This window comes from Aethalodelphis obliquidens, unplaced genomic scaffold (assembly GCF_003676395.1).
Source record: "Aethalodelphis obliquidens isolate GAN/ISIS:26980383/991018 unplaced genomic scaffold, ASM367639v1 scaffold115, whole genome shotgun sequence".
Lineage (NCBI taxonomy): Eukaryota > Metazoa > Chordata > Mammalia > Artiodactyla > Delphinidae > Aethalodelphis > Aethalodelphis obliquidens.
In genome coordinates, this window is record NW_020838059.1 from 2,127,868 (window position 1) to 2,147,557 (window position 19,690).

At 37.5% G+C, this 19,690-nt stretch overlaps 1 protein-coding gene across 8 annotated transcripts in view; it reads left to right on the plus strand.

Moving 5' to 3' along the window:
• The window catches only part of ENOX2 (ecto-NOX disulfide-thiol exchanger 2), a 298,480-nt gene that overhangs the window by 245,124 nt on the left and 33,666 nt on the right, over positions 1-19,690 (plus strand). For all 8 annotated transcript variants that reach the window (XM_027097557.1, XM_027097555.1, XM_027097550.1 and 5 more), the window contains 2 exons: positions 23-129; positions 9,464-9,578. In XM_027097557.1, the coding sequence (XP_026953358.1) occupies positions 23-129; positions 9,464-9,578 (222 nt within the window). The remainder of the gene's footprint in view (positions 1-22; positions 130-9,463; positions 9,579-19,690) is intronic.

The window sequence follows — 19,690 nt, forward strand, 5'->3', positions numbered from 1 at the left end:
AACTGTTGATCTGATGCTACAGTTGAGCAGATAGTAGCTGTGTACCATTCTGCCTCCAAACAAAAGGCTTGGGACCACTTCACAAAAGCCCAGCGTAAAAACATCAGCGTTTGGTGTAAACAAGCTGAGGTTAGTAACTTTTTACTCTGGTAGCCCCTCACGGGGACAGTTTCTTTCTTTAACAAGTTATTGATTTGGAGTTTAGCTAGAATTAAATAGTGCCAAGCTCCCATGGCCACAACAAGGCCCTAATGAAACACTGAGACATGTTCTATAGCTTGTCATTGTGTCCAGACCACCTGCTGCCAAAAGGGTAATAAATGTGCACATGTTGTCTTGAATGCATTCTGCTGGGTGGAAACCTTAGTAGTGAAAATGTAGCTGCGATCATTAATAAGTTTACTTCCCTAAGCTAGCTAGTCTTGGGTACAACAATAATTACGGACCTGTGCATCTAGTGTTAGTAATATTAGGGCTGTCTTACATTTATTAGAGCATCTTGACAGTTGAGGCTGAAAGCAGCCTGGTGTTACATTGGAGCACTGAAATTTCTGAGCTTCCTTTATCAAACCCACTCAGCCACCTTTATAGGTGGCAGCTTTAAAGGTAACAGAGGACTCTGATTTCAAATTAAGGTTGACACACACCTCTCTGCTTGTGCTCAAGTGACATTTTTAGCATAACACTAGAACATATCTGATGTGATTAAGTTGAGATTCTAAATCTGAGATTAAAAACCGAGATGGGAGGTTTGTTTACACCAGTGTGCCTTTGGAATGGTGTTACATAGTCCTCAAGATTTTCTGTTCCTATGTGTAGCTTCCTTACCCAGCCAGCCCTGACACTTTCCATCTATGTATGCAGCAACTCTTTCAACTTCGTTTCTGAGTCCTCTTTGCCAGTCTAGTAGCAGTCCCATTATATCTATCAATGCAGGTTGTCATATTCCTTAATAGTTAAATAGCACTTGTATGGAACTTACATATTATAAGGCACTTTCACATTGGTTAGCTCACCTACGCGAGCCCCTCAATAGATGTGGTGTAGTGGAAAGAACCTTGGACTTGGAGTTGACATGAATCCAAATCTCAGCTCTGACAACGTTATAGCTGCGTGACTTTGAGCAAGTTAGTCAGCCTTTCTCAGTCCTTATTTCTTCACCTGGATTAAATGAGATAAGAGATATGTAGACAGTATGAAAATATAAATGCTATATAAATGAGAAATAGTATTATTTCAATTTATCATTAACAACTCCATAAGGAATAATAAGTAAGTAGAGTGTCCGTTTTTTACATGTGAGGAAACTGAGACATAGAAATATTAAGCGATGTGGGCTTCCCTGGTGGCGCAGTGGTTGAGAATCTGCCTGCCAATGCAGGGGACACGGGTTTGAGCCCTGGTCTGGGAGGATCCCACATGCTGCGGAGCGGCTGGGCCTGTGTGCCACAACTGCTGAGGCCCATGGGCCTAGAGCCCGTGCTCCACAACGGGAGAGGCCACCGTAGTGAGAAGCCTGCGCACTGCAACAAAGAGCCCCCACTCTCTGCAACTAGAGAAAGCCCATATGCAGCAACGAAGACTCAACGCAGCCAAAAATAAAATAAAATTTAAAAAAAGAAATGTTAAGCGATGTACACACAATTATACAGCTAGTAAGTGGTCAATTCAGGCCTAGAAATTCTTCTTCTTCACTCTGTGCTCTGGTATAAACTGCCTTGTGGTCTTGAGTCAGTCATTTAATCTTTGTGAACCTCAGTTACCTAATCTATAAAATGAAGATAATAATCCATTCCTCTGTCTTTCATGAGAATACATGACATAGTTTGTGTGGCAACAATTTGAGAACCGTGAAGAGAGATTAGAGGAAGATAAGCCCACCTCTGCTCATAAACCAACAGTCTCTGAGCCATCAGTTCTGACTCGGCAAAGGGATCTATGAGCCACTAGGGAGAAATCCTTGAAGACATCAGCCCAGTGGAGGGTAGGGTCATAGAAAGCCAGTAAAGTTTTTAATTGTTAAAAAAATAATAATTAGGATCAGAAAAGGAACCGATTATCTTAGTGTAGCACAAAATGATTTTAGAATGCTAGGGCTACCTCATGTTGTTGAGCCCAACGAACAAAATTCAACATTTCAATTCAGACGTTTACTGAACAGATTCTCTGTCTCAGGTATCATGACAGGCAATGCAGGATGAGATGATCTTTGCCCTCAGGGAGCTAAAAAGGTAACAAAAGTGATCAAGGGAAGGGTTGGAGTTTAGCACTTAAATTTATTTATTTGTTTTTAAAATTTTTATTGGGGAATAGTTGATTTACAATGTTGTGATAGTTTCAGGTGTACAGCAATGTGAATCTGCTATACATATACATATATCCACTTTTTTTTTTTAGATTCTTTTCCCATATAGGCCATTACAGAGTACTGAGTAGAGTTCCCTGTGCTATACAGTAGGTCCTTATTAGTTACCTATTTTACATATAGTAGTGTGTATGTGTCAATCCCAATCTTCCAGTTTATCCCTCCCCCTCCTTTAACCCCCTGGTAACCATAAGTTTATTTTCTACGTCTGTAACTCTATTTCTGTTTTGTAGATAAATTCATTTTTTTAGATTCCACATATAAGCAATATCATATGATATTTGTCTTTCTCTGTCTGACTTACTTCACTCAGTACGACAATCTCTACGTCCATCCATGTTGCTGCAAATGAGATTATTTCATTCTTTTTTATGGCTGAGTAATATTCCGTTGTATATATGTACCACATCTTTATCCACTCCTCTGTTGGTGGACATTTAGGTTGCTTCCATGTCTTAGCTATTGTAAACAGTGCTGTAATGAACATTGGGGTGCATGTATCATTTTGGATTATGGTTTTCTCCAGATATATGCCCAAGAGTGGGATTGCTGGATCATATGGTAGCTCTATTTTTAGTTTTTTAAGGAACCTCCATACTGTTCTCCACAGTGCCTGTACCAGTTTACATTCTCACCAACAGCGTAAGAGGGTTCCTTTTTCTCCACACCGTCTCCAGCATTTACTGTTTGTAGACTTTTTGATGATGGCCATTCTGACTGGTGTGAGGTGATACCTCACTGTAGTTTTGATTTGCATTTCTCTAATGATTAGTGATGTTGAGCATCTTTTCACATAGCACCTAAATTTAAAATATCCAAAATCCTTAATTTAGTTTGAATAATTCAGAAAAATAAAAGTTGAGAGAAAAATGCTCAATATGTCTTCCAATTGTAGCAAAGCAGTATTAGTCTCTACCTTCCCTTCAACGCACACATGTATCCATTTTAGGGGGTGGAAGAGGCTGTTTGAAGTGCCCCACCCATTACAGAAAGCCCTGCCGATACAGTATTTCCTTTTTCATGGGAGGAGTGGAGCCTCTGGTTGGAGAACTGACTTGTCTAGGCCACAACCCTTTTGTAAACAAATTTGCAATAAAATAGTCTCCATTAATTTTATTCATCAAGGCCCTCTGTAGTTAGAGCAAGCCTACCTATCTGGTGGGTATATGCTTGAGTTTAATTACTTCCTCAGTAAAGACAGCTATGCCAGTAAGCCGGACATTTCTCTAGGGCTGTGGAGAGCTGAGAGCTGTACACCCTATCACCTAATATTGTAGCAGAGCTTCCTTGGCACACTGATGAGGATAAAGCACACGGCCGGCATGACTTACTACATGTTTTGTGATATGCCTTGTAGACTTTGTAGGAACCCAGAAAAATGCTTCCTGCCTGTTGGATTGGACTAAATTAAGGTCTACCCTGAATACCTCAATCTTTATAAGTAAAACTACTGACAGTGGAACATAGCTCATGACCTTTCTCTGCCATTGCATTCCCTAAACCTAAAAGATTTCTTCTATTCTATATTGGCACCTCTTTAAATCATGGCTTTAAATTTTTTTTAACCTCTGAGTACTTTCACTTGATGACAGGCAACTCTGAGGACTAAAAGGAGGTATCCTGTAGAAAGTGACAAAACTGTCCTCTTAAATTGGGACTGCCTCTTAGCACCCCACTGAGAATCAGAGCATCTCAGTGACCTAATCAACTAAACTGACTTTTTCTTGACCTAGGCATAAAAGCTACAATTCCTAAGTTAGGGGTTTCATCAAGGTAGAAGGGTCTGACATTGAACCTTTTCTACCAGTTGCCTCAGGGAATAAGCCAGCTGGTGACTTCCTCGCATCACAAAGTACCTGTTATTTGTCTCATTGTCATCCTGCTTCCAGCAGCAGACACTGTCTCACTCTGGTGAGAGAGAAGTTATAAAGTAAGAAGAAAAGGTCCCCACTTTCAGGGAGCTAAGGCACTCACCCTGGTAACATCTGCCAAGCAGACTAGTTTGATAATGAGTCTTTTTCATTGGTTTACTTTCCTGATTTACATGTGTGTGAGGCTCCTGCTGATACAATTTGAAAGGGTAATAAAAATAAGAGAAGGCTGAAGTCCCTCCCCTTACTAAAAGTTAGCATCTACAGTGACTTTACTGACAGTGCTGTGTTGTGGGAACTCTTTTTCTATAGAATCATTCAAAACCTGTGTGTTTCTCTTACCGAGATCCTGGCCTAGATTACAAGTTAAACTTTGGATGGCATATAAGAAGCTAGAGCCATAGCAGTAGGCACCAAGAAACTCCCTTGCATTCTCCCTAATGTGAGATTTTTATACCATTGGACCAGAAGAAAGGGTACATGGTGATTACATACTAGCATTCTCGTGAAATGAAATACTGTGATTGCTAAAATAACTTTCTAGATTTCCAGGCCTATCATTCCAAACCGCAAAGAACTGGTTGCAGATAGATGTTCAAGTTATCTGCATACCCTTGTTTTAGGACCCATTTGCACTAACACTAGCTATTGGCTTTCAGCCATCAAACCCCATGCTAACAAAATTTGGATCAACCTAATTTGTATTTCCATTATGTAGCATACAATAGACATTGATTAAGAGCCTGTGTTTGTGCTTTGCTTCATTGGCTTGAATGATATCTCAGAATCAAATTTCTGTGTAAGTGTAGGAGCTATCTTCCTATCCTCTGCTCCTTTCCATTCCTTCATCTGGCCCATTCCCCACCGAGTATCCTGTTAATTTTCAAAGTATGGGTAAGTACAATTTTGTTACACAATTCATAAGGAACTTTGCTTTTATTATAGTCATGTTTCTATCATAAAACATGAGTAAGATGAATTTAAGTCCACATAAATTTTTTGGAAACTATATAGTTAGATAATTAACGTTCAATAATTTATGATTTGCCTACTTTATGATAAATCAAAAATGTCAGCTGGTACAAAAATGATTCTTTTCAGCATTTTCCTCTGTCTAGAGTTTCAGTTTTATTCTATGTTAAAAGTGCTTTGTCCTCCATTGTGGAGCAATATGTGAATTTCTAAGCTTCGCAAAAAGTTACCACTAGAATAGACTTAAAGGCATTATAATGCATTTTGAGAAGTCACTAACAGTTCACTGTTTAGATTAAATATCACAGGTCTACTGTGGGCAATAGTGTGGTATAAAAACTTTAGGAAGGCTATCTTACCTTTTTTTATGTACTCTATCAGTGATGTGACCCAGTCAATTTCAGGTAGAGAATTACAAATGAAAATTTCTGGAAAATGTTTTTCCATGTCATTGCCACTCTTTTGGCTTCAGCACTGGATCCAACTATCAGGATGGGAAAAGGGGCAGATCTGGGAGGCAGCTATTTCTCTTGCTGCCTGCACTTCAGTGGCTCAAAGTCCTCCTGTTGCCTGCTCCTGTGTCCAAGCTAGGTAGAATGCCTTCCTTAGGTAAATGCCACCTTTTAGTCCTTCGCTCTGAAGGTATTTGTTAGGATTTGATTCCAAAAGTAGAGCTTTTTTGATCCACCAGAGAATATAGAAAATAGGCATCTTAGATATCAAGTGCTTTACTTTTCAAAGAATTAAAATCTCACTTGCTTTACTTAGAGGTAGTGTCATTTACTGAACGCTCACCTTAAGTTTATTGCAGTATAGTATCCTATAGCCTCTATTGTTCTCTCTGCCTTATCTCCATTCATGTGACTTAGTATCGATATTTACAGAAAAAGTAATGGTATGGACCTTAGTTTCTCTGTAGCTAAGAAGGATTGTCTAGTTAGAGGGCTCTAGGCTCTGCCACTTTGCCTGCCTGCTGAATACTTAGAGCAAGCTTCTCCCTAGTTTTTCTTACCCTCATTTCATTATCAGCTAAAAGAACTGGTAACTCTTGTTTCTGAAGTATTTTGAGGCATTGAGGTAAAATTTGCCCATAGGTCCGTTATTTTTCTAGGGATTTTTTGAAGGTGTGAAAGATCTCTAGATAAGCTGTATTACTTAGTTATTGAACATTTTATACTTCTAAGAAGAGATTATGCTTTCTTGCCCAGCTGGAAGCAGAAAAGATGCTTTGCGGATGCTGAGCAGCTACAGAGCGTGTCTTAGCTATCAGTTAGATCTTCCGGCCCTGGGACATTTCCCTAGAAGGAACACAATTTACTCTTCTGAGAAACACAATTTAAACTTTCCCAGAGTTAGACAACATGTTTGTGAATTGAGAGTTGGTCTCTGCTTATACCCTCTGACAGTCTACATTTTTGTTAGGCAGCTAGGAGAGCCACAACTTTTCCTGATGAAGTAAGTTGTACAATATTTGAATTTGCCAGTGTCAAACCTCATTATGATCACCTTTCCAGTAACAGCTCTTTGATAACTGAAATCCAGACTCCTGAGAAAGGATGAATTCTTAGAAATGGCAATTCCGTTATTGTTCTCTGTGCAATAAGACATAGCAAATGTCTTTCTTGACACAGTCCTTTAAAGTTCATTTTTCTCAAACAAGTCATTATTTTCTTCTATTTTAAGTAATGCCTCTGCAGCACATTGAGGGATCCTTTGATAGTATTTCTATTTTCTATTTCTTCTATTTTTCCTTTACTTCTTAACTCTCAGTGATAACACTGAATAGCTCACTTTTTAATAGGTACTTTTATTTATATTTAGTGTAAACTTAACTTGATATAGAAATCATTATTTTTCCTGATAAAATGAATAAAAAAGGAGAATATTAGTTGAGATAGTGATTAACTGTAGCATTAATTATTAAGAAATCCATTTAAAATACTTATAATCTCCCTAAATGGAGGCAATTTTCACCAGACGGCTTTGCACATTTTCTGTATTATGGCCCAAGTGCAGCTAACCTAGGCAAGGAATTCTCAGCTCACTGCTGAGGAGCCTCTGACAGGCATTAAGTGGCCTTTAAATGATTGCAAGCTGTTCCAAAATGGAGTTCTCATGCTTGATTTTTTTTGAAAAAGTGACTTTTCCAGTGTGATCTCAATCATTTCCGATGTTCTTTATGCCTTTCTGCAGATCTGTGTTTACATCTGGTAGCACTTCCCTTCAGCCTGAAGAACTTTCTTCAGTTTTTCTTATAGTGCAAGTCTTTGGGTGACAAATACTCGCATTTACATTTGTCTGAAAATATATTTATCTCATCTCCATTCTTGCAAGAATTTTTCTCTGAATATAGAATTCTGAATAAATAGATAATTTTTATTTCTTCTTGCACTTTAAAGAATTGTTTCCCTAACTTCTGGTCTTTATTGTTTCTGAAAGAAATCAAAGCATTCAAATTGTTTTTCCCCTGTTTATAATATGTTGGTTTTTTCTGGCTGCTTTTAAAAGTTTCTCTTTTTTCCTTTATTGATATATAATTGACATACAGCACTGTATAAGTTTAAGGTGTACAGCATAATGACTTGACTTACATGTATTGTGAAATGATTGTCACAATAAATTTAGTTAACTAAAGAGTTAGAGTTTCTCTCTATGTTTCATTTTCAGCAGCTTGACTATGGTGTTCCTAGACATACTGTTTTTCCACACATATTCTGCTTGGGGTTCACTGAGTTTTTTGAATATATAGATTAATATATTTCATCAAATTTAAGAAATCCTCAACTATTTTTTCTTCAAATATTTTGAATCATTTAATCTCTCCTCTCTTTCTGTGATTCCAGTTAGTTTCTCTGTTCTTCAGATTTGATAAATTTGTATTGTTCTCTCTTTAAGCTTTCTCTGTATACTGTCATCTCTATTCTACTGTTAAGCTCATCCAAAGTTTCTATTTCTCTGCTAAGATTTCCTATCTTTTCATTCATTATTAACATATTTCCTTTACATCATTGAGATAGTTATGATTAGCTGCTTTAACTCCTTGTTCTGCTAATTTCCATATCTAGTTCATTTCAAGCTTGGTTTGTGTTGATTGTCTTTTCTCTTGAAAATGGGTCATCTCAACCTAGTTCTTGTAGGTATGTCAATTAACTGGGGGCTTTACCTGCTTATTGTGAATATTTTGCTTTTAAGTCTTTGGATTCTGTTATATTCTTTCAAAGAATGTTGATTTTGTTTTCTTTTGTTTTAATGGTCAATTTACTTCATTGAATTTAAGCTAGAAATTGTCTCTCTTAGATGGCAACTCAAATCTCAGTTCAGTTTTTTAGCCTAGCTGGGTTGTTTGGAATCTGCCATGTGCTTTCATGGTTCAAGGGTCATGCAGAAATTTGTACAGTTCTTATACACAGAATTTGGATCCCTCTCTCTTTGGCTATCTACTTTCTGGGATCCCCTCCTCACTTTCCATTGGCTTCCAGTGGTTGCCCTGAACTCTCTCCTTTATTTCTTTAGGATATGAAGACATTGGATTTTCTATCTAAAATTTAGCCACCATATGAGGTGCTAGCTGTTGTCTGCTCTCAGACTAAAAGTCTCTTTAAAACTGGAAGACCCACACCCTTCTTCCAAGTGTCGGCTCCTCTTCAGAATATGCCTGTTTTTGTTCATTCTCCAATGGCATCAAGTAGTTAGGGATTTGGTTTGGTTTGGTTTTTTGTTCACAGAATATAGATATTATCCACGGAAGGGTTGATCTGGTAGGAGTTCAGTCCTGACAGCTCATTTTTACTCTAACTACTAAACCTGCAAATGTTTGATTAAGAGTTCTGTTGAGTAAGACTGTAAAGGGAGAGAGAAGAGGTTAGAAAGCAGCAAGATCAAAGGATTTGACATGGGAAGGTGAACATGGCAGAACCTTAAGGGAAAGTCCAGAAATCCATGTAAGAGGTGGAAGGTATTTCATGGTCAATGGTACTCTCTAAAATGGGAGGGATACAAGAATCATCGGCTGCTAGAGCTCTGGGTATGGAAAGAAAGCCTATGCAGGACAGAGTGTACAAAGTTTGCTTTGTGTATTGAGACTGTCCTCAGCCTCAACACGCCCCTTTGCCTTTGCCTTTGCCTTTGCCTTAAGACTACTCTGAAGTTTTGTTATACGTTTAAAAAGACCCTGCTTTACCTAGTCCTTAATTCTGTTTATTTCCTCAACATTTTCAAGGCTTTCCCACCTAAAAAGCATACCTTTTAACCTTAGGAAATTCGCAACATACATAATGATGAATTAATGGGAATCAGGCGAGAAGAAGAAATGGAGATGTCTGATGATGAAATAGAAGAAACAACAGAAACAAAAGAAACTGAGGAATCAGGTAAAGATTATTCTGCTTTGCTTTATTTAACTAACACCTACTGGAAGGGATGATATTTTAAAACCATTAACAACCAATAAGGTATGGGCACAAACCCATCAGACTGGAAGCAGCTAGAGACAATTGGTAAGGCCGTATAAGTACACACTGGCTAAATGTCAACCCTGTGGCTACAGGACTTACTGTGGTCTTAGTTTACTGCCATCTTTCATCATAGTACCTAACTAAAAGTGGGCTTTCTCTTCCTAGGAGCATTGGACATTTAGGTGGTATTGTTCTATATTTGGCTTGGACTTATTAATAAGACGTTCTACAGTAGAAACTATAAGACAGTTTATGTATAAATAGGTAACTAGCCAAACTTTTAGGAAAAAAGTTAGATCCCTACATCACTTATACTTTACACCAAAATTAATAGCAGATGGATTGAAGATTCAAATGACAAAATACATATATAGCAAAAGAAATGTTGGAAAATGTAGGAGATGGTTATATAATTTTGGATGAAGATCTCCAAAGATAGAAATCTTAAAGGATATTTTTGATATATGTATCTGCATAAAAATTAAATATTTCTCTTTAACAATCACAAAGTTAAAAGAGAACCGAGGGCTTCCCTGGTGGCTCAGTGGTTAAGAATCCGCCTGCCAATGCAGGGGACACAGGTTTGAGCCCTGGCCTGGGACGATCCCACATGCCCCGGAGCAACTAAGCCCATGAGCCACAACTATTGAGCCCACGTGCCACAACTACTGAAGCCCGCATGCCTAGAGCCCATGCTCTGCAACAAGAGAAGCCACAACGAGAGGTCCGCGCACCACAAAGAAGAGTAGCCCCTACTCGCCACAACTGGAGAAAGCCCATGCACAGCAACAAAGACCCAACACAGCCAAAAATAAAAACAAATAAATAAATAAATTTATTTTAAAAAAAAAGAGAGAATCTACAAACTAAGTGGAAATATCTACAGTATATGAGTCTACCTATCTGCTGCCTTCCATTGTGGTTACCTGGAGGTTTATTAGGAACCAAATAGGGGTCTACAAACAGTTGTCTGGATAAGGCCTTTTGCTTTTACCTAGTATAGTCAGGACCTCACTGTGAGACGATAGCCATGGTATGGGTCCCCAGTGGAACTCAAATGGCAAACCTGTTGAACAATATAAGACACCACCCTTCAATTTCATAACAAATCATCTTGGAGGGGGGTTACCATGGGCGAGATTAAAACATCAGCTAAAAGATGAGTGTTTTCAGGTAAACCATTCTATACAATCTTAGCAGTCAGTAAAGCACAGTGGACAAGACACTGGACCTAAAGTTAGAACACCTGAGTTCTAGTCCAAGCTCTGCCTTTCTTGACATAGAAAGGACTTCTTCCTCAGTGAGCCTCAGCTTCCACACTTATAAGAAATACATTATAAAAACTATCTAACAAAGATTTTATAATGGTTAAGTGAATTCATTCACTCCTTTAATAACTATTACATTCCCAGCCCTGTGCTAGACATTGGAGATATGGTAGTATACTGCCCCCACTGTGTGTGTGTGTCTGTGTGTCTGTGTGTCTATGTCTCTGTGAGTGTCTGTGTGTCTGTGTGAGACAGATAGAAAACAGATTGATTATAATGCAAATCAGAATTTATTGGTTCCTGTACTTGCATATTGAAGTGAGCAGCTCTAGCCACTTGAGTGATCCCAGAATCTTCACTCCATGAACAAAAACTCTTAAGGAAAGAAAATCACCAAGTCAGAATTTTTTAAAAGCATTCATTAGCTGTTACATCTGAATTTCCTCTATTTTTGCCATATGTTACATCCCTAAACATATAAACCTCCGTATATATTAAATAAACCCTTTGTAATCAGTGAATAGTTAATATTTTCAGAACAGCAAACTAATAACTGCAGATACATACTATAAACTTATAGCCAAGATAAACAAAAAATTTAATAATAATTGAGCTATTCAAATTATTTAAGCGTTTAGCCAGGATATTTTATAGCTGATTAATCTTTGATTTGTAGGATTGTCTCCACCTCAGTATCTGCAGTATTGTATACAGTATAAATCCACTGTTACCCTGAAATGAATGCGACCGTAAGTTTGAGCATCCACTTGATAAGTTGTTGAGTTTGAGGAATTACTGGGGGAGGAGAGGGGTATATGGGAGATTCAGATTGAATGTACTTACTAGGGTTATATAATTGCATTTTGCTTCTGTATCTCTTTTGAGTTAAAAGCTGTATTGGCTACTGCACAGAATCTTATTTCTTTAGAGACTGGAAACTCCCTGACAGATCATCTTATAGCTATTTTCTTTCCTGTTCCACATGCCAGGATGCTGCTTTGTCAAATAAAGCTATGTACAATGGACTTAATGGAGCTTACCAAATAGCTTTTCTCCCAGAAGGTTTCAATTCATTTTAATTCAAGGACTTCTGTGCATTTTTCTTCCCCTTGATCGTATCTAATTTTGTTATTGCATGTCTGTAGTACTCAACTGCAGAAATCCTGCTCAGTGTGAGCCGGTGAGCAGGTCTTCAGTTTTTATCTAAATCAGCTACATGTTTTAGTTATCGCTTGGTTCCAATGAAAAGCTTAAGCAACTAGAACTCAAAAGTTTTTTTTTCTCTCTCTCCATGCTACCAAACTTGAATTTCAGGAGCCTATAGCATGTTTTTGGTTAAATATACTTCCCAGTCTGAGTCAAAGCTAGCAGTCTGTTACCTTTCCTTGAAGTGCCACAAAATTTCTGTTCTGTGAGATTCTCTATGGTAGCTAAGCCCATATTTGTGATTCAGAACTGGAAATACTCTTGCCATGGAAGAAAAGACCGCTGTGCTCAAAGCAATGTGTTGAAGAGGGAGAATCACATCAAAGCAAATCGTGATAGTGTGAAACTACTTCATTCTATTGTTAACCATGATGGGAAGTACATGTACCCAGTAAACATAAGGATAGCTGTTCCCTTTCAGCATCTGTCTTTTGCCTTCTTCACTTAAATTGGTGGTTTTCAGATTTGGTATATATATATATATATATATATATATATATATATATATAAGAATCATTGGGTTACCTTTTAAAATTCAGATTTCTGTGCTATAGAGTCTGCTTCAATAGGCCTGTAATAGGGTTTGGGAATCTAAATTTTATCAGCCATCCTAAATGAATTATATGATCGTGGTCCAGGGAGCACATTTGGAAAACATTAACTTAGACTAATTCTCCACTGTTCTAGCCAAAGTTTTCTCTTCCGCTGGTATCCAATCTCCTTCCTTCTCTCCTCCTACCTCCCAGTATTCCCACTTTAGGAGTTTGATCAGTTAGTTAACAAGCATTATATCCCATCAGCTGATAGAAATAAAGATGTAATATACGTAAACATACATAAAATGTAAGAAATACCACTTGGTGCTAACCTGGAAGGTACTGATTAGAATGCAGCCAGGGCAAGAGAGTGTGGGCCAGAGTAGTCGCAGTCAGTGAAAATTGATCAAGGCCTTGAAAGATGAACAGGTTTGGATGAAAGGCAAGAAAGTAAGAAAGCATCTTGATGCAGAGAGGGAGAAGGAGCATGGCTCAAAGAGGGAAATAAGAATGATGTGATTAGGGGTATAAAAGACTGAGTGGGCAAGATGAGCCTAGACCATAGGGGACATGAATGCCAAGCTTAGACTTAGCATAGTAGGCAATATGTCACTATAAGCATGTCTTTCAACCATGGCACTTGTATGATAAAAGCAACATGAATTGTATATTTTAGGAGATAAGTTTGGATTGATAGAGACAAACCAGAGACTTTTATAGGAATTGAGATATAAAATGATGATGATTGGGACTAGTGAAGGCAACAGGAAATGAGAAAAATGATAGAAGAAAAAGAGGTAACAGAGAGTATGACATTAAAGATGCTAGGAGTCATTTGGGGGGAATAAACTAAAGTCTTTTGCGCTAGATTGAATATAAATGATGAAGAATGGAAAGAATTCAGAATGAGCCTAGGTTTTCTAATCTAGGGAGAATGGAAGGTTGGTGATTTTATTAGTTTGCTAGGGCTGCTACAACAAGAACCACAAACTGAGTTGCTTAAACAACAGAAATCTATCGTCTCACAGTTCTGGAGGCTAGAAATCTGAGATCAAGGCTCTAGCAGGGTTGGTTCCTTCTGAGGGCTCTGAGGGAGAATCTGTTCCAGACCGCTCTCCAGCTTCTGGCGGTTTTCTGGCCATCTTTGGCATTCCTTGGCTTGAAGATGCATCACCCCGATCTCTGTTTTCCTGTTCACGTGACATTTTCCCTGTGTGCATGTCTGTCTCTGTGTCCAAATTTCCCCTTTCCATAAGGACACCAGTCATAGAAATCTATAAGCCCACCCCAATTACCTCATTTTAACTTGATTACCTCTGTAAAGATCATATTTCCAAATAAGGTCACATTCTGAGGGCTGCAAAGTATCTTTTTTAGGAGGACAGATTCAACCCATAACAGTAGAACTGATAGAAATGGACTGATGGATGGGACTGATTTGCAGAATATAATGAAATCAGCTTCAGACAGTAGGTAGTTAGGAAATAGATGTAAGGGATTTGTATACAAATCAGGGTTGAAGAAAGTAGAAGGCATAGAAGATAGTAGTACAGAGGCGTTCATCTATACTCTGTTAGGAGTCAAAAAGGGAATAAACTACAAATATTTCCATAAATTTGGAGTATAAACAATAGAGATTAGTGGAATTTCATTTTTTACAATAGTCATAAGCCTGGAACACGGAAGGAACTCAATGTTTGTTGAATGAATGAAAATTTTATTAAACACTTTGAAGTAGATTTTATGATATTGTGATCTTGAAAAATATGCAATAACCATAAATAATTAAATTTAACCTAGGTTTCCCTATGTGTCTTATTTTTTTCAATTAATAAACTTTAAGTTTTAGATCAGTTTTAGGTTCATTGCAAAATTGAGCAGGAAGTACAGAGTTCCCAAATACTGCCTGTGCCCATATACACACAGTCTCCCCCACCATCTACATCCCGCACCCTAGGGGTACATTTGTTACAGTAGCTGAATACATCATCATCACCCAAAGTTCATAATTTGCATTAGAGTTCACTCTTGGTATCCATTCTATGGTTTTGGAGAAATATATAAAATGTATGTGTTCACCATTGTAGTATCATACAGAATAGTTTCAGGTAACTTAATATCCTCTGTGCTGAACCTATTCATCCTTCCCTCCCCCCAAATGCCTGGTAACTACTGATCTTCCAGACTGGCATATAGTTGGGATCATAAAGTATGCAGGCTTTTCAAATTGATTATTTTTACTTAGTAATATGCAGTTACTTTTCCTGCATGTCTTTTTGTGGCTTGATAGCTCGTTTCTTTTTAGTGCCATTTATTATTCCATTTTCTGGATGCACCACAGTATATCAGTGGTTAGATAACCACTAAAGAGCATTGTGGTTGCCTCCAAGTTTTGGCAATTATGAATAAAGCTGCTGTAAACATTCATGTGCAGGTTTGTGGACAAAGTTTTTAGCTCATTTGGGTAAATACCAAGGAGCATGATTGCTGGATCATATCCTAAAAGTATGTTTAGTTTTGTGAGAAACTGCCAAACTATCTCCCAAAGTGTCTGTACCATTTTGCATTCCCACCAGCAATGAAGGGGAGTTCTTGTTTGCACCACATCCTCATCAGTCCTTGATGCTGTCATTGTTTTGAATTTCGGCAATTCTGGTATGTTTCTAGTGATATCACATTCTTGTTTTAATTTGCAATTCCCTAATGATATATGATGTTGAAATCTTTTCATACGCATACTTGTCATTAGTATATCTTTGGTGAGGTGTCTGTTCAGGTCTTTAGTCCAAATGGGTTGTTCATTTTCTTATTGTTGAGTTTTAAGAGTTCATTGTATATTTTTGATAACAGTCCTTTATCAGATGTGTCCTTTGCAAATACTTTCTCTCAGTTTGTGGCTTGTCTTCTTGACATTGTCTTTCACAGAGAAGTTTCTATTTTAATTAAGTCCAGGTTATCAATTATTTCTTTCATGGGTCATACCTTTGGTGTTGTGTCTAAAAAGTCATCACCATACTCAAGGTCACCTACATTTTCTCTTATGTTATCTTCTAGGAGGTTTATAGTTTTGCATTTTTCATTTGGGTCTGTGATCCATTTTGAATTAATCTTTGTGATGTCCCGTTGTTCCAGCACATTTGTTAAAGAGTCTATTTTTGCTCCATTGTATTGCCTTTGCTCCTTTGTCAAAGATCAGTTGACTCTATTTATGGGGGTCTATTTCTGAGCTATCTAATCTATTCCATTGATCTATTTGTCTATTCTTTCACCAACACCACACTGTCTTAGTTACTACAGCTTTCTGTTAAGTCTTGAAGTCAGGTAGCATCTGTCCTCCAACTTTATTCTTCTCTTTCAATATTGAGTTGGCCATTTTGGGTCTTTTCCCTCTCTTTATAAACTTTAGAATAAGTTTGTCAACATCCACAAAATAACGTGTTTGGATATTTTTTTAACATCTTTATTGGAGTATAATTGCTTTACAATGGTGTGTTAGTTTCTCCTTTATAACACAGTGAATCAGCTATACGTATACACATATCCCCATATCTCCTCCCTCTTGCATCTCCCTCTGACCCTCCCTATCTCACACCTCTAGGTGGTCACAGAGCACCGAACTGATCTCCCTGTGCTATGCGGCTGCTTCCCACTAGCTATCTATTTTACATTTGGTAGTGTATATATGTCCATGCCAACTCTCTCACTTCGTCCCAGTTTACCCTTCCCCCTCCCCGTGTCCTCAAGTCCATTCTCTACGTCTCCATCTTTATTCCTGTCCTGCCCCTAGGTTCTTCAGAACCTTTTTTTTTTTTTTTAGATTCCATATATACGTGTTAGCATACAGTATTTGTTTTTCTCTTTCTGACTTGCTTCACTCTGTATGACAGTCTCTAGGTCCATCCACCTCACTACAAATAACCCAGTTTCATTTCTTTTTATGCCTGAGTAGTATTCCATTGTATATATGTGTCACATCTTCTTTATCCATTCATCTGTTGATGCACACTTAGGTCGCTCCTATGTCCTGGCTCTTGTAAATAGAGCTGCAATGAACATTGTGGTACATTACTATTTTTGAATTAGGGTTTTCTCAAAGTATATGCCCAGTAGTGGGATTGCCGGGTCGTATGGTAGTTCTATTTTTAGTTTTTTAAGGAACCTCCATATTGTTCTCCATAGTGGCTGTATCAATTTACATTTCCACCAATAGTGCAAGAGGGTTCCCTTTTCTCCACACCCTCTAGGCATTTATTGTTTGTAGATTTTTTGATGATGGCCATTCTGACTGGTGTGAGGTGATACCTCATTGTAGTTTTGATTTGCATTTCTCTAATGATTAGTGATGTTGAGCATCCTTTCATGTGTTTGTTGACAATCTGTATAGCTTCTTTGGAGGAATGTCTGTTTAGGTCTTCTGCCCATTTTTGGATTGGGTTGTTTGCTTTTTTTGATATTGAGCTGCATGAGCTGCTTGTAAATTTTGGAGATTAATCCTTTGTCAGTTGCTTCATTTGCAAATATTTTCTCCCATTCTGAAGGTTGTGTTTTTATCTTGTTTATGGTTTCCTTTGCTGTGCAAAAGCTTTTAAGTTTCATTAGGTCCCATTTGTTTATGTTTGTTTTTATTTCCATTTCTCTAGGAGGTGGGTCAAAAAGGATCTTGCTGTGATTTATGTCAGAGTGTTCTGCCTATGTTTTCCTCTAAGAGCTTTATAATGTCTGGCCTTACATGTAGGTCTTTAATCCATTTTGAGTTTATTTTTGTGTATGGTGTTAGGGAGTGTTCTAATTTCATTCTTTTACATGTAGCTGTCCAGTTTTCCCAGCACCACTTACTGAAGAGGCTGTCTTTTCTCCATTGTATATTCTTGCCTCCTTTATCAGAAATAAGGTGACCATATGTGCATGGGCTTATCTCTGGGCTTTCTATCCTGTTCCATTGATCTATATTTCTGTTTTTGTGCCAGTACCATACTGTCTTGATTACTGTGTTGCTTGGATTTTGATTGGGATTGCACTGAATCCAGAAATTAGGTTGGAAATAACCTATATCTTGACAATATAAAGTCATCCTATCCATAAACATTAATCTCTCCATTTATTTAGTTCTTTGATTTCATTCATCAGAGTTTTGTAGTTTTCCTCATATAGATCTCATATGTATTTTGTTACATCTATACCTAAGTATTTCATTTTTGTTGTGTTAATATAAATGGTAGTATGTTTTGAATTTCAAATTCCACTTATTCATTTTTGGTATATAGCAAAGCAACCAACTTTTGTATATTAACTTTTTTATATATCCTGCAACCTTGCTATAAGTGCTTATTAGTTCCAGGAGTTTTTCTATCAGTTCTTTCAGATTTTCTCCATAGATGACCATGTCCTCTGCAAACGGAGGCAATTTTATTTTTTCCTTCCCATTATATGTTCATCTTATTTCCTTTTCTTGTCTGATTGCATTAACTAGGACTTCCAGTACAATGTTGAAAAAACAGTGGTAAGAGGGGACATCCTTGCCTTGTTCTTAATGGGAGAGATTCAAGTTTCTCACCACGATGTATGATGTTAGCTATAAGTTTTTTGTAGATGTTCATTATCAAGTTGAGGAAGTTCTCTCTTCCTAGTTTACTGAGATTTTTTTAATCATGGATAGGTGCTGGATTTTGTCAGATACCTTTTCTGCATCTATTGATACTTTCATGTGACTTTAACCTCTTTAATTTGTTAATGTAATGGATAACATTAATTGATTTTCGAATGTTGAACCACCCTTGCATACCTGGGATAAATTCCACTTGATTGTGGTGTATTTCTTTTTAATACATTCTTGGATTTGATTTACTAATATTTTGTTGAGGATTTTTGCATCTGTGTTCATGAGAGTTATCAGTCTGTGCTTTCTTTTCTTGTAATGTCTTTGTATGGTTTTGGTATCAGGGGAATGCTGACTTCATAGAATGAGTTAGGAGGTATTCCCTCTGTTTCTATCATCTGGAAGAGATTGTAGAAATTTTGTATTATTCCTTCCTTAAATGTTTAAAAGAATTCAGTGGTAAACTTATGTGGGCCTAGTACTTTCTGTTTTAGAGAATTATTAATTATTGATTCAATTTCATTAAGAGATAGAGGCCTATTCAAGTTGTCTACTTTTTTTTTTTTTTTTTTTTTGCGGTACACGGGCTTCTCACTGTTGTGGCCCCTCTCTGGATGCGCAGGCTCAGCGGCCATGGCTCACAGGCCTAGCCGCACCGCGGCATGTGGGATCTTCCCAGACGGGGGCACGAACCCGTGTCCCCTGCATCGGCAGGCGGACTCTCAACCACTGCGCCACCAGGGAAGCCCTGTCTTCTTTTTTATATTAGAGTATAGTCGCTTTACACTGCCATGTCAGTTTCTGCTGTACAGAAAAGTGAATCGGCCATACATATACATATACTTTTTAGGTTTCCTTCCCATGTTTACTTCTTGTGTGTGTTTTAACAGATTGTGTATTTCAAGGAGTTGGCCCACTTCATCTAGGTTATCAAATGTTGGACATAAAATTGTTCATAATGTTCCTTTATTATCCGTTTAATGTTCATAGGCTCTATAGTGATATCCTCTCTTTCATTTTGGACATTAGTAGTTTGTGTCTTCTTTATTTTTTTCTTAGTTAAACTGGCTAGAGGTTTATCAATTTTACTGAAAGAACCAGCTTTTGGTTTCATAAATTTTCTGTTGAGTTCCTATTTTCTATTTAATTGATTTCTGATCTATTTTTATGATATCTTTTCTTCTGCTTACTTTAGATTTAATTTGCTCTTCTTTTTCTAGGTTCCTAAGGTGGAAGCTCAGATAATTGATTTTAGATCTTTCTTCTTTTTAGATCTTTTCTAATCTATGTATTCAATGCTATACATTTCCCTCTAAGCATGGCTTTCACTGCATCTCACAAATTTTGAGAGTTGTGTTTTTATTTCCATTTATTTCAAATATTTTTAAATTTCTCTTGAGATTTCTTCTTTGACTCGTGCCT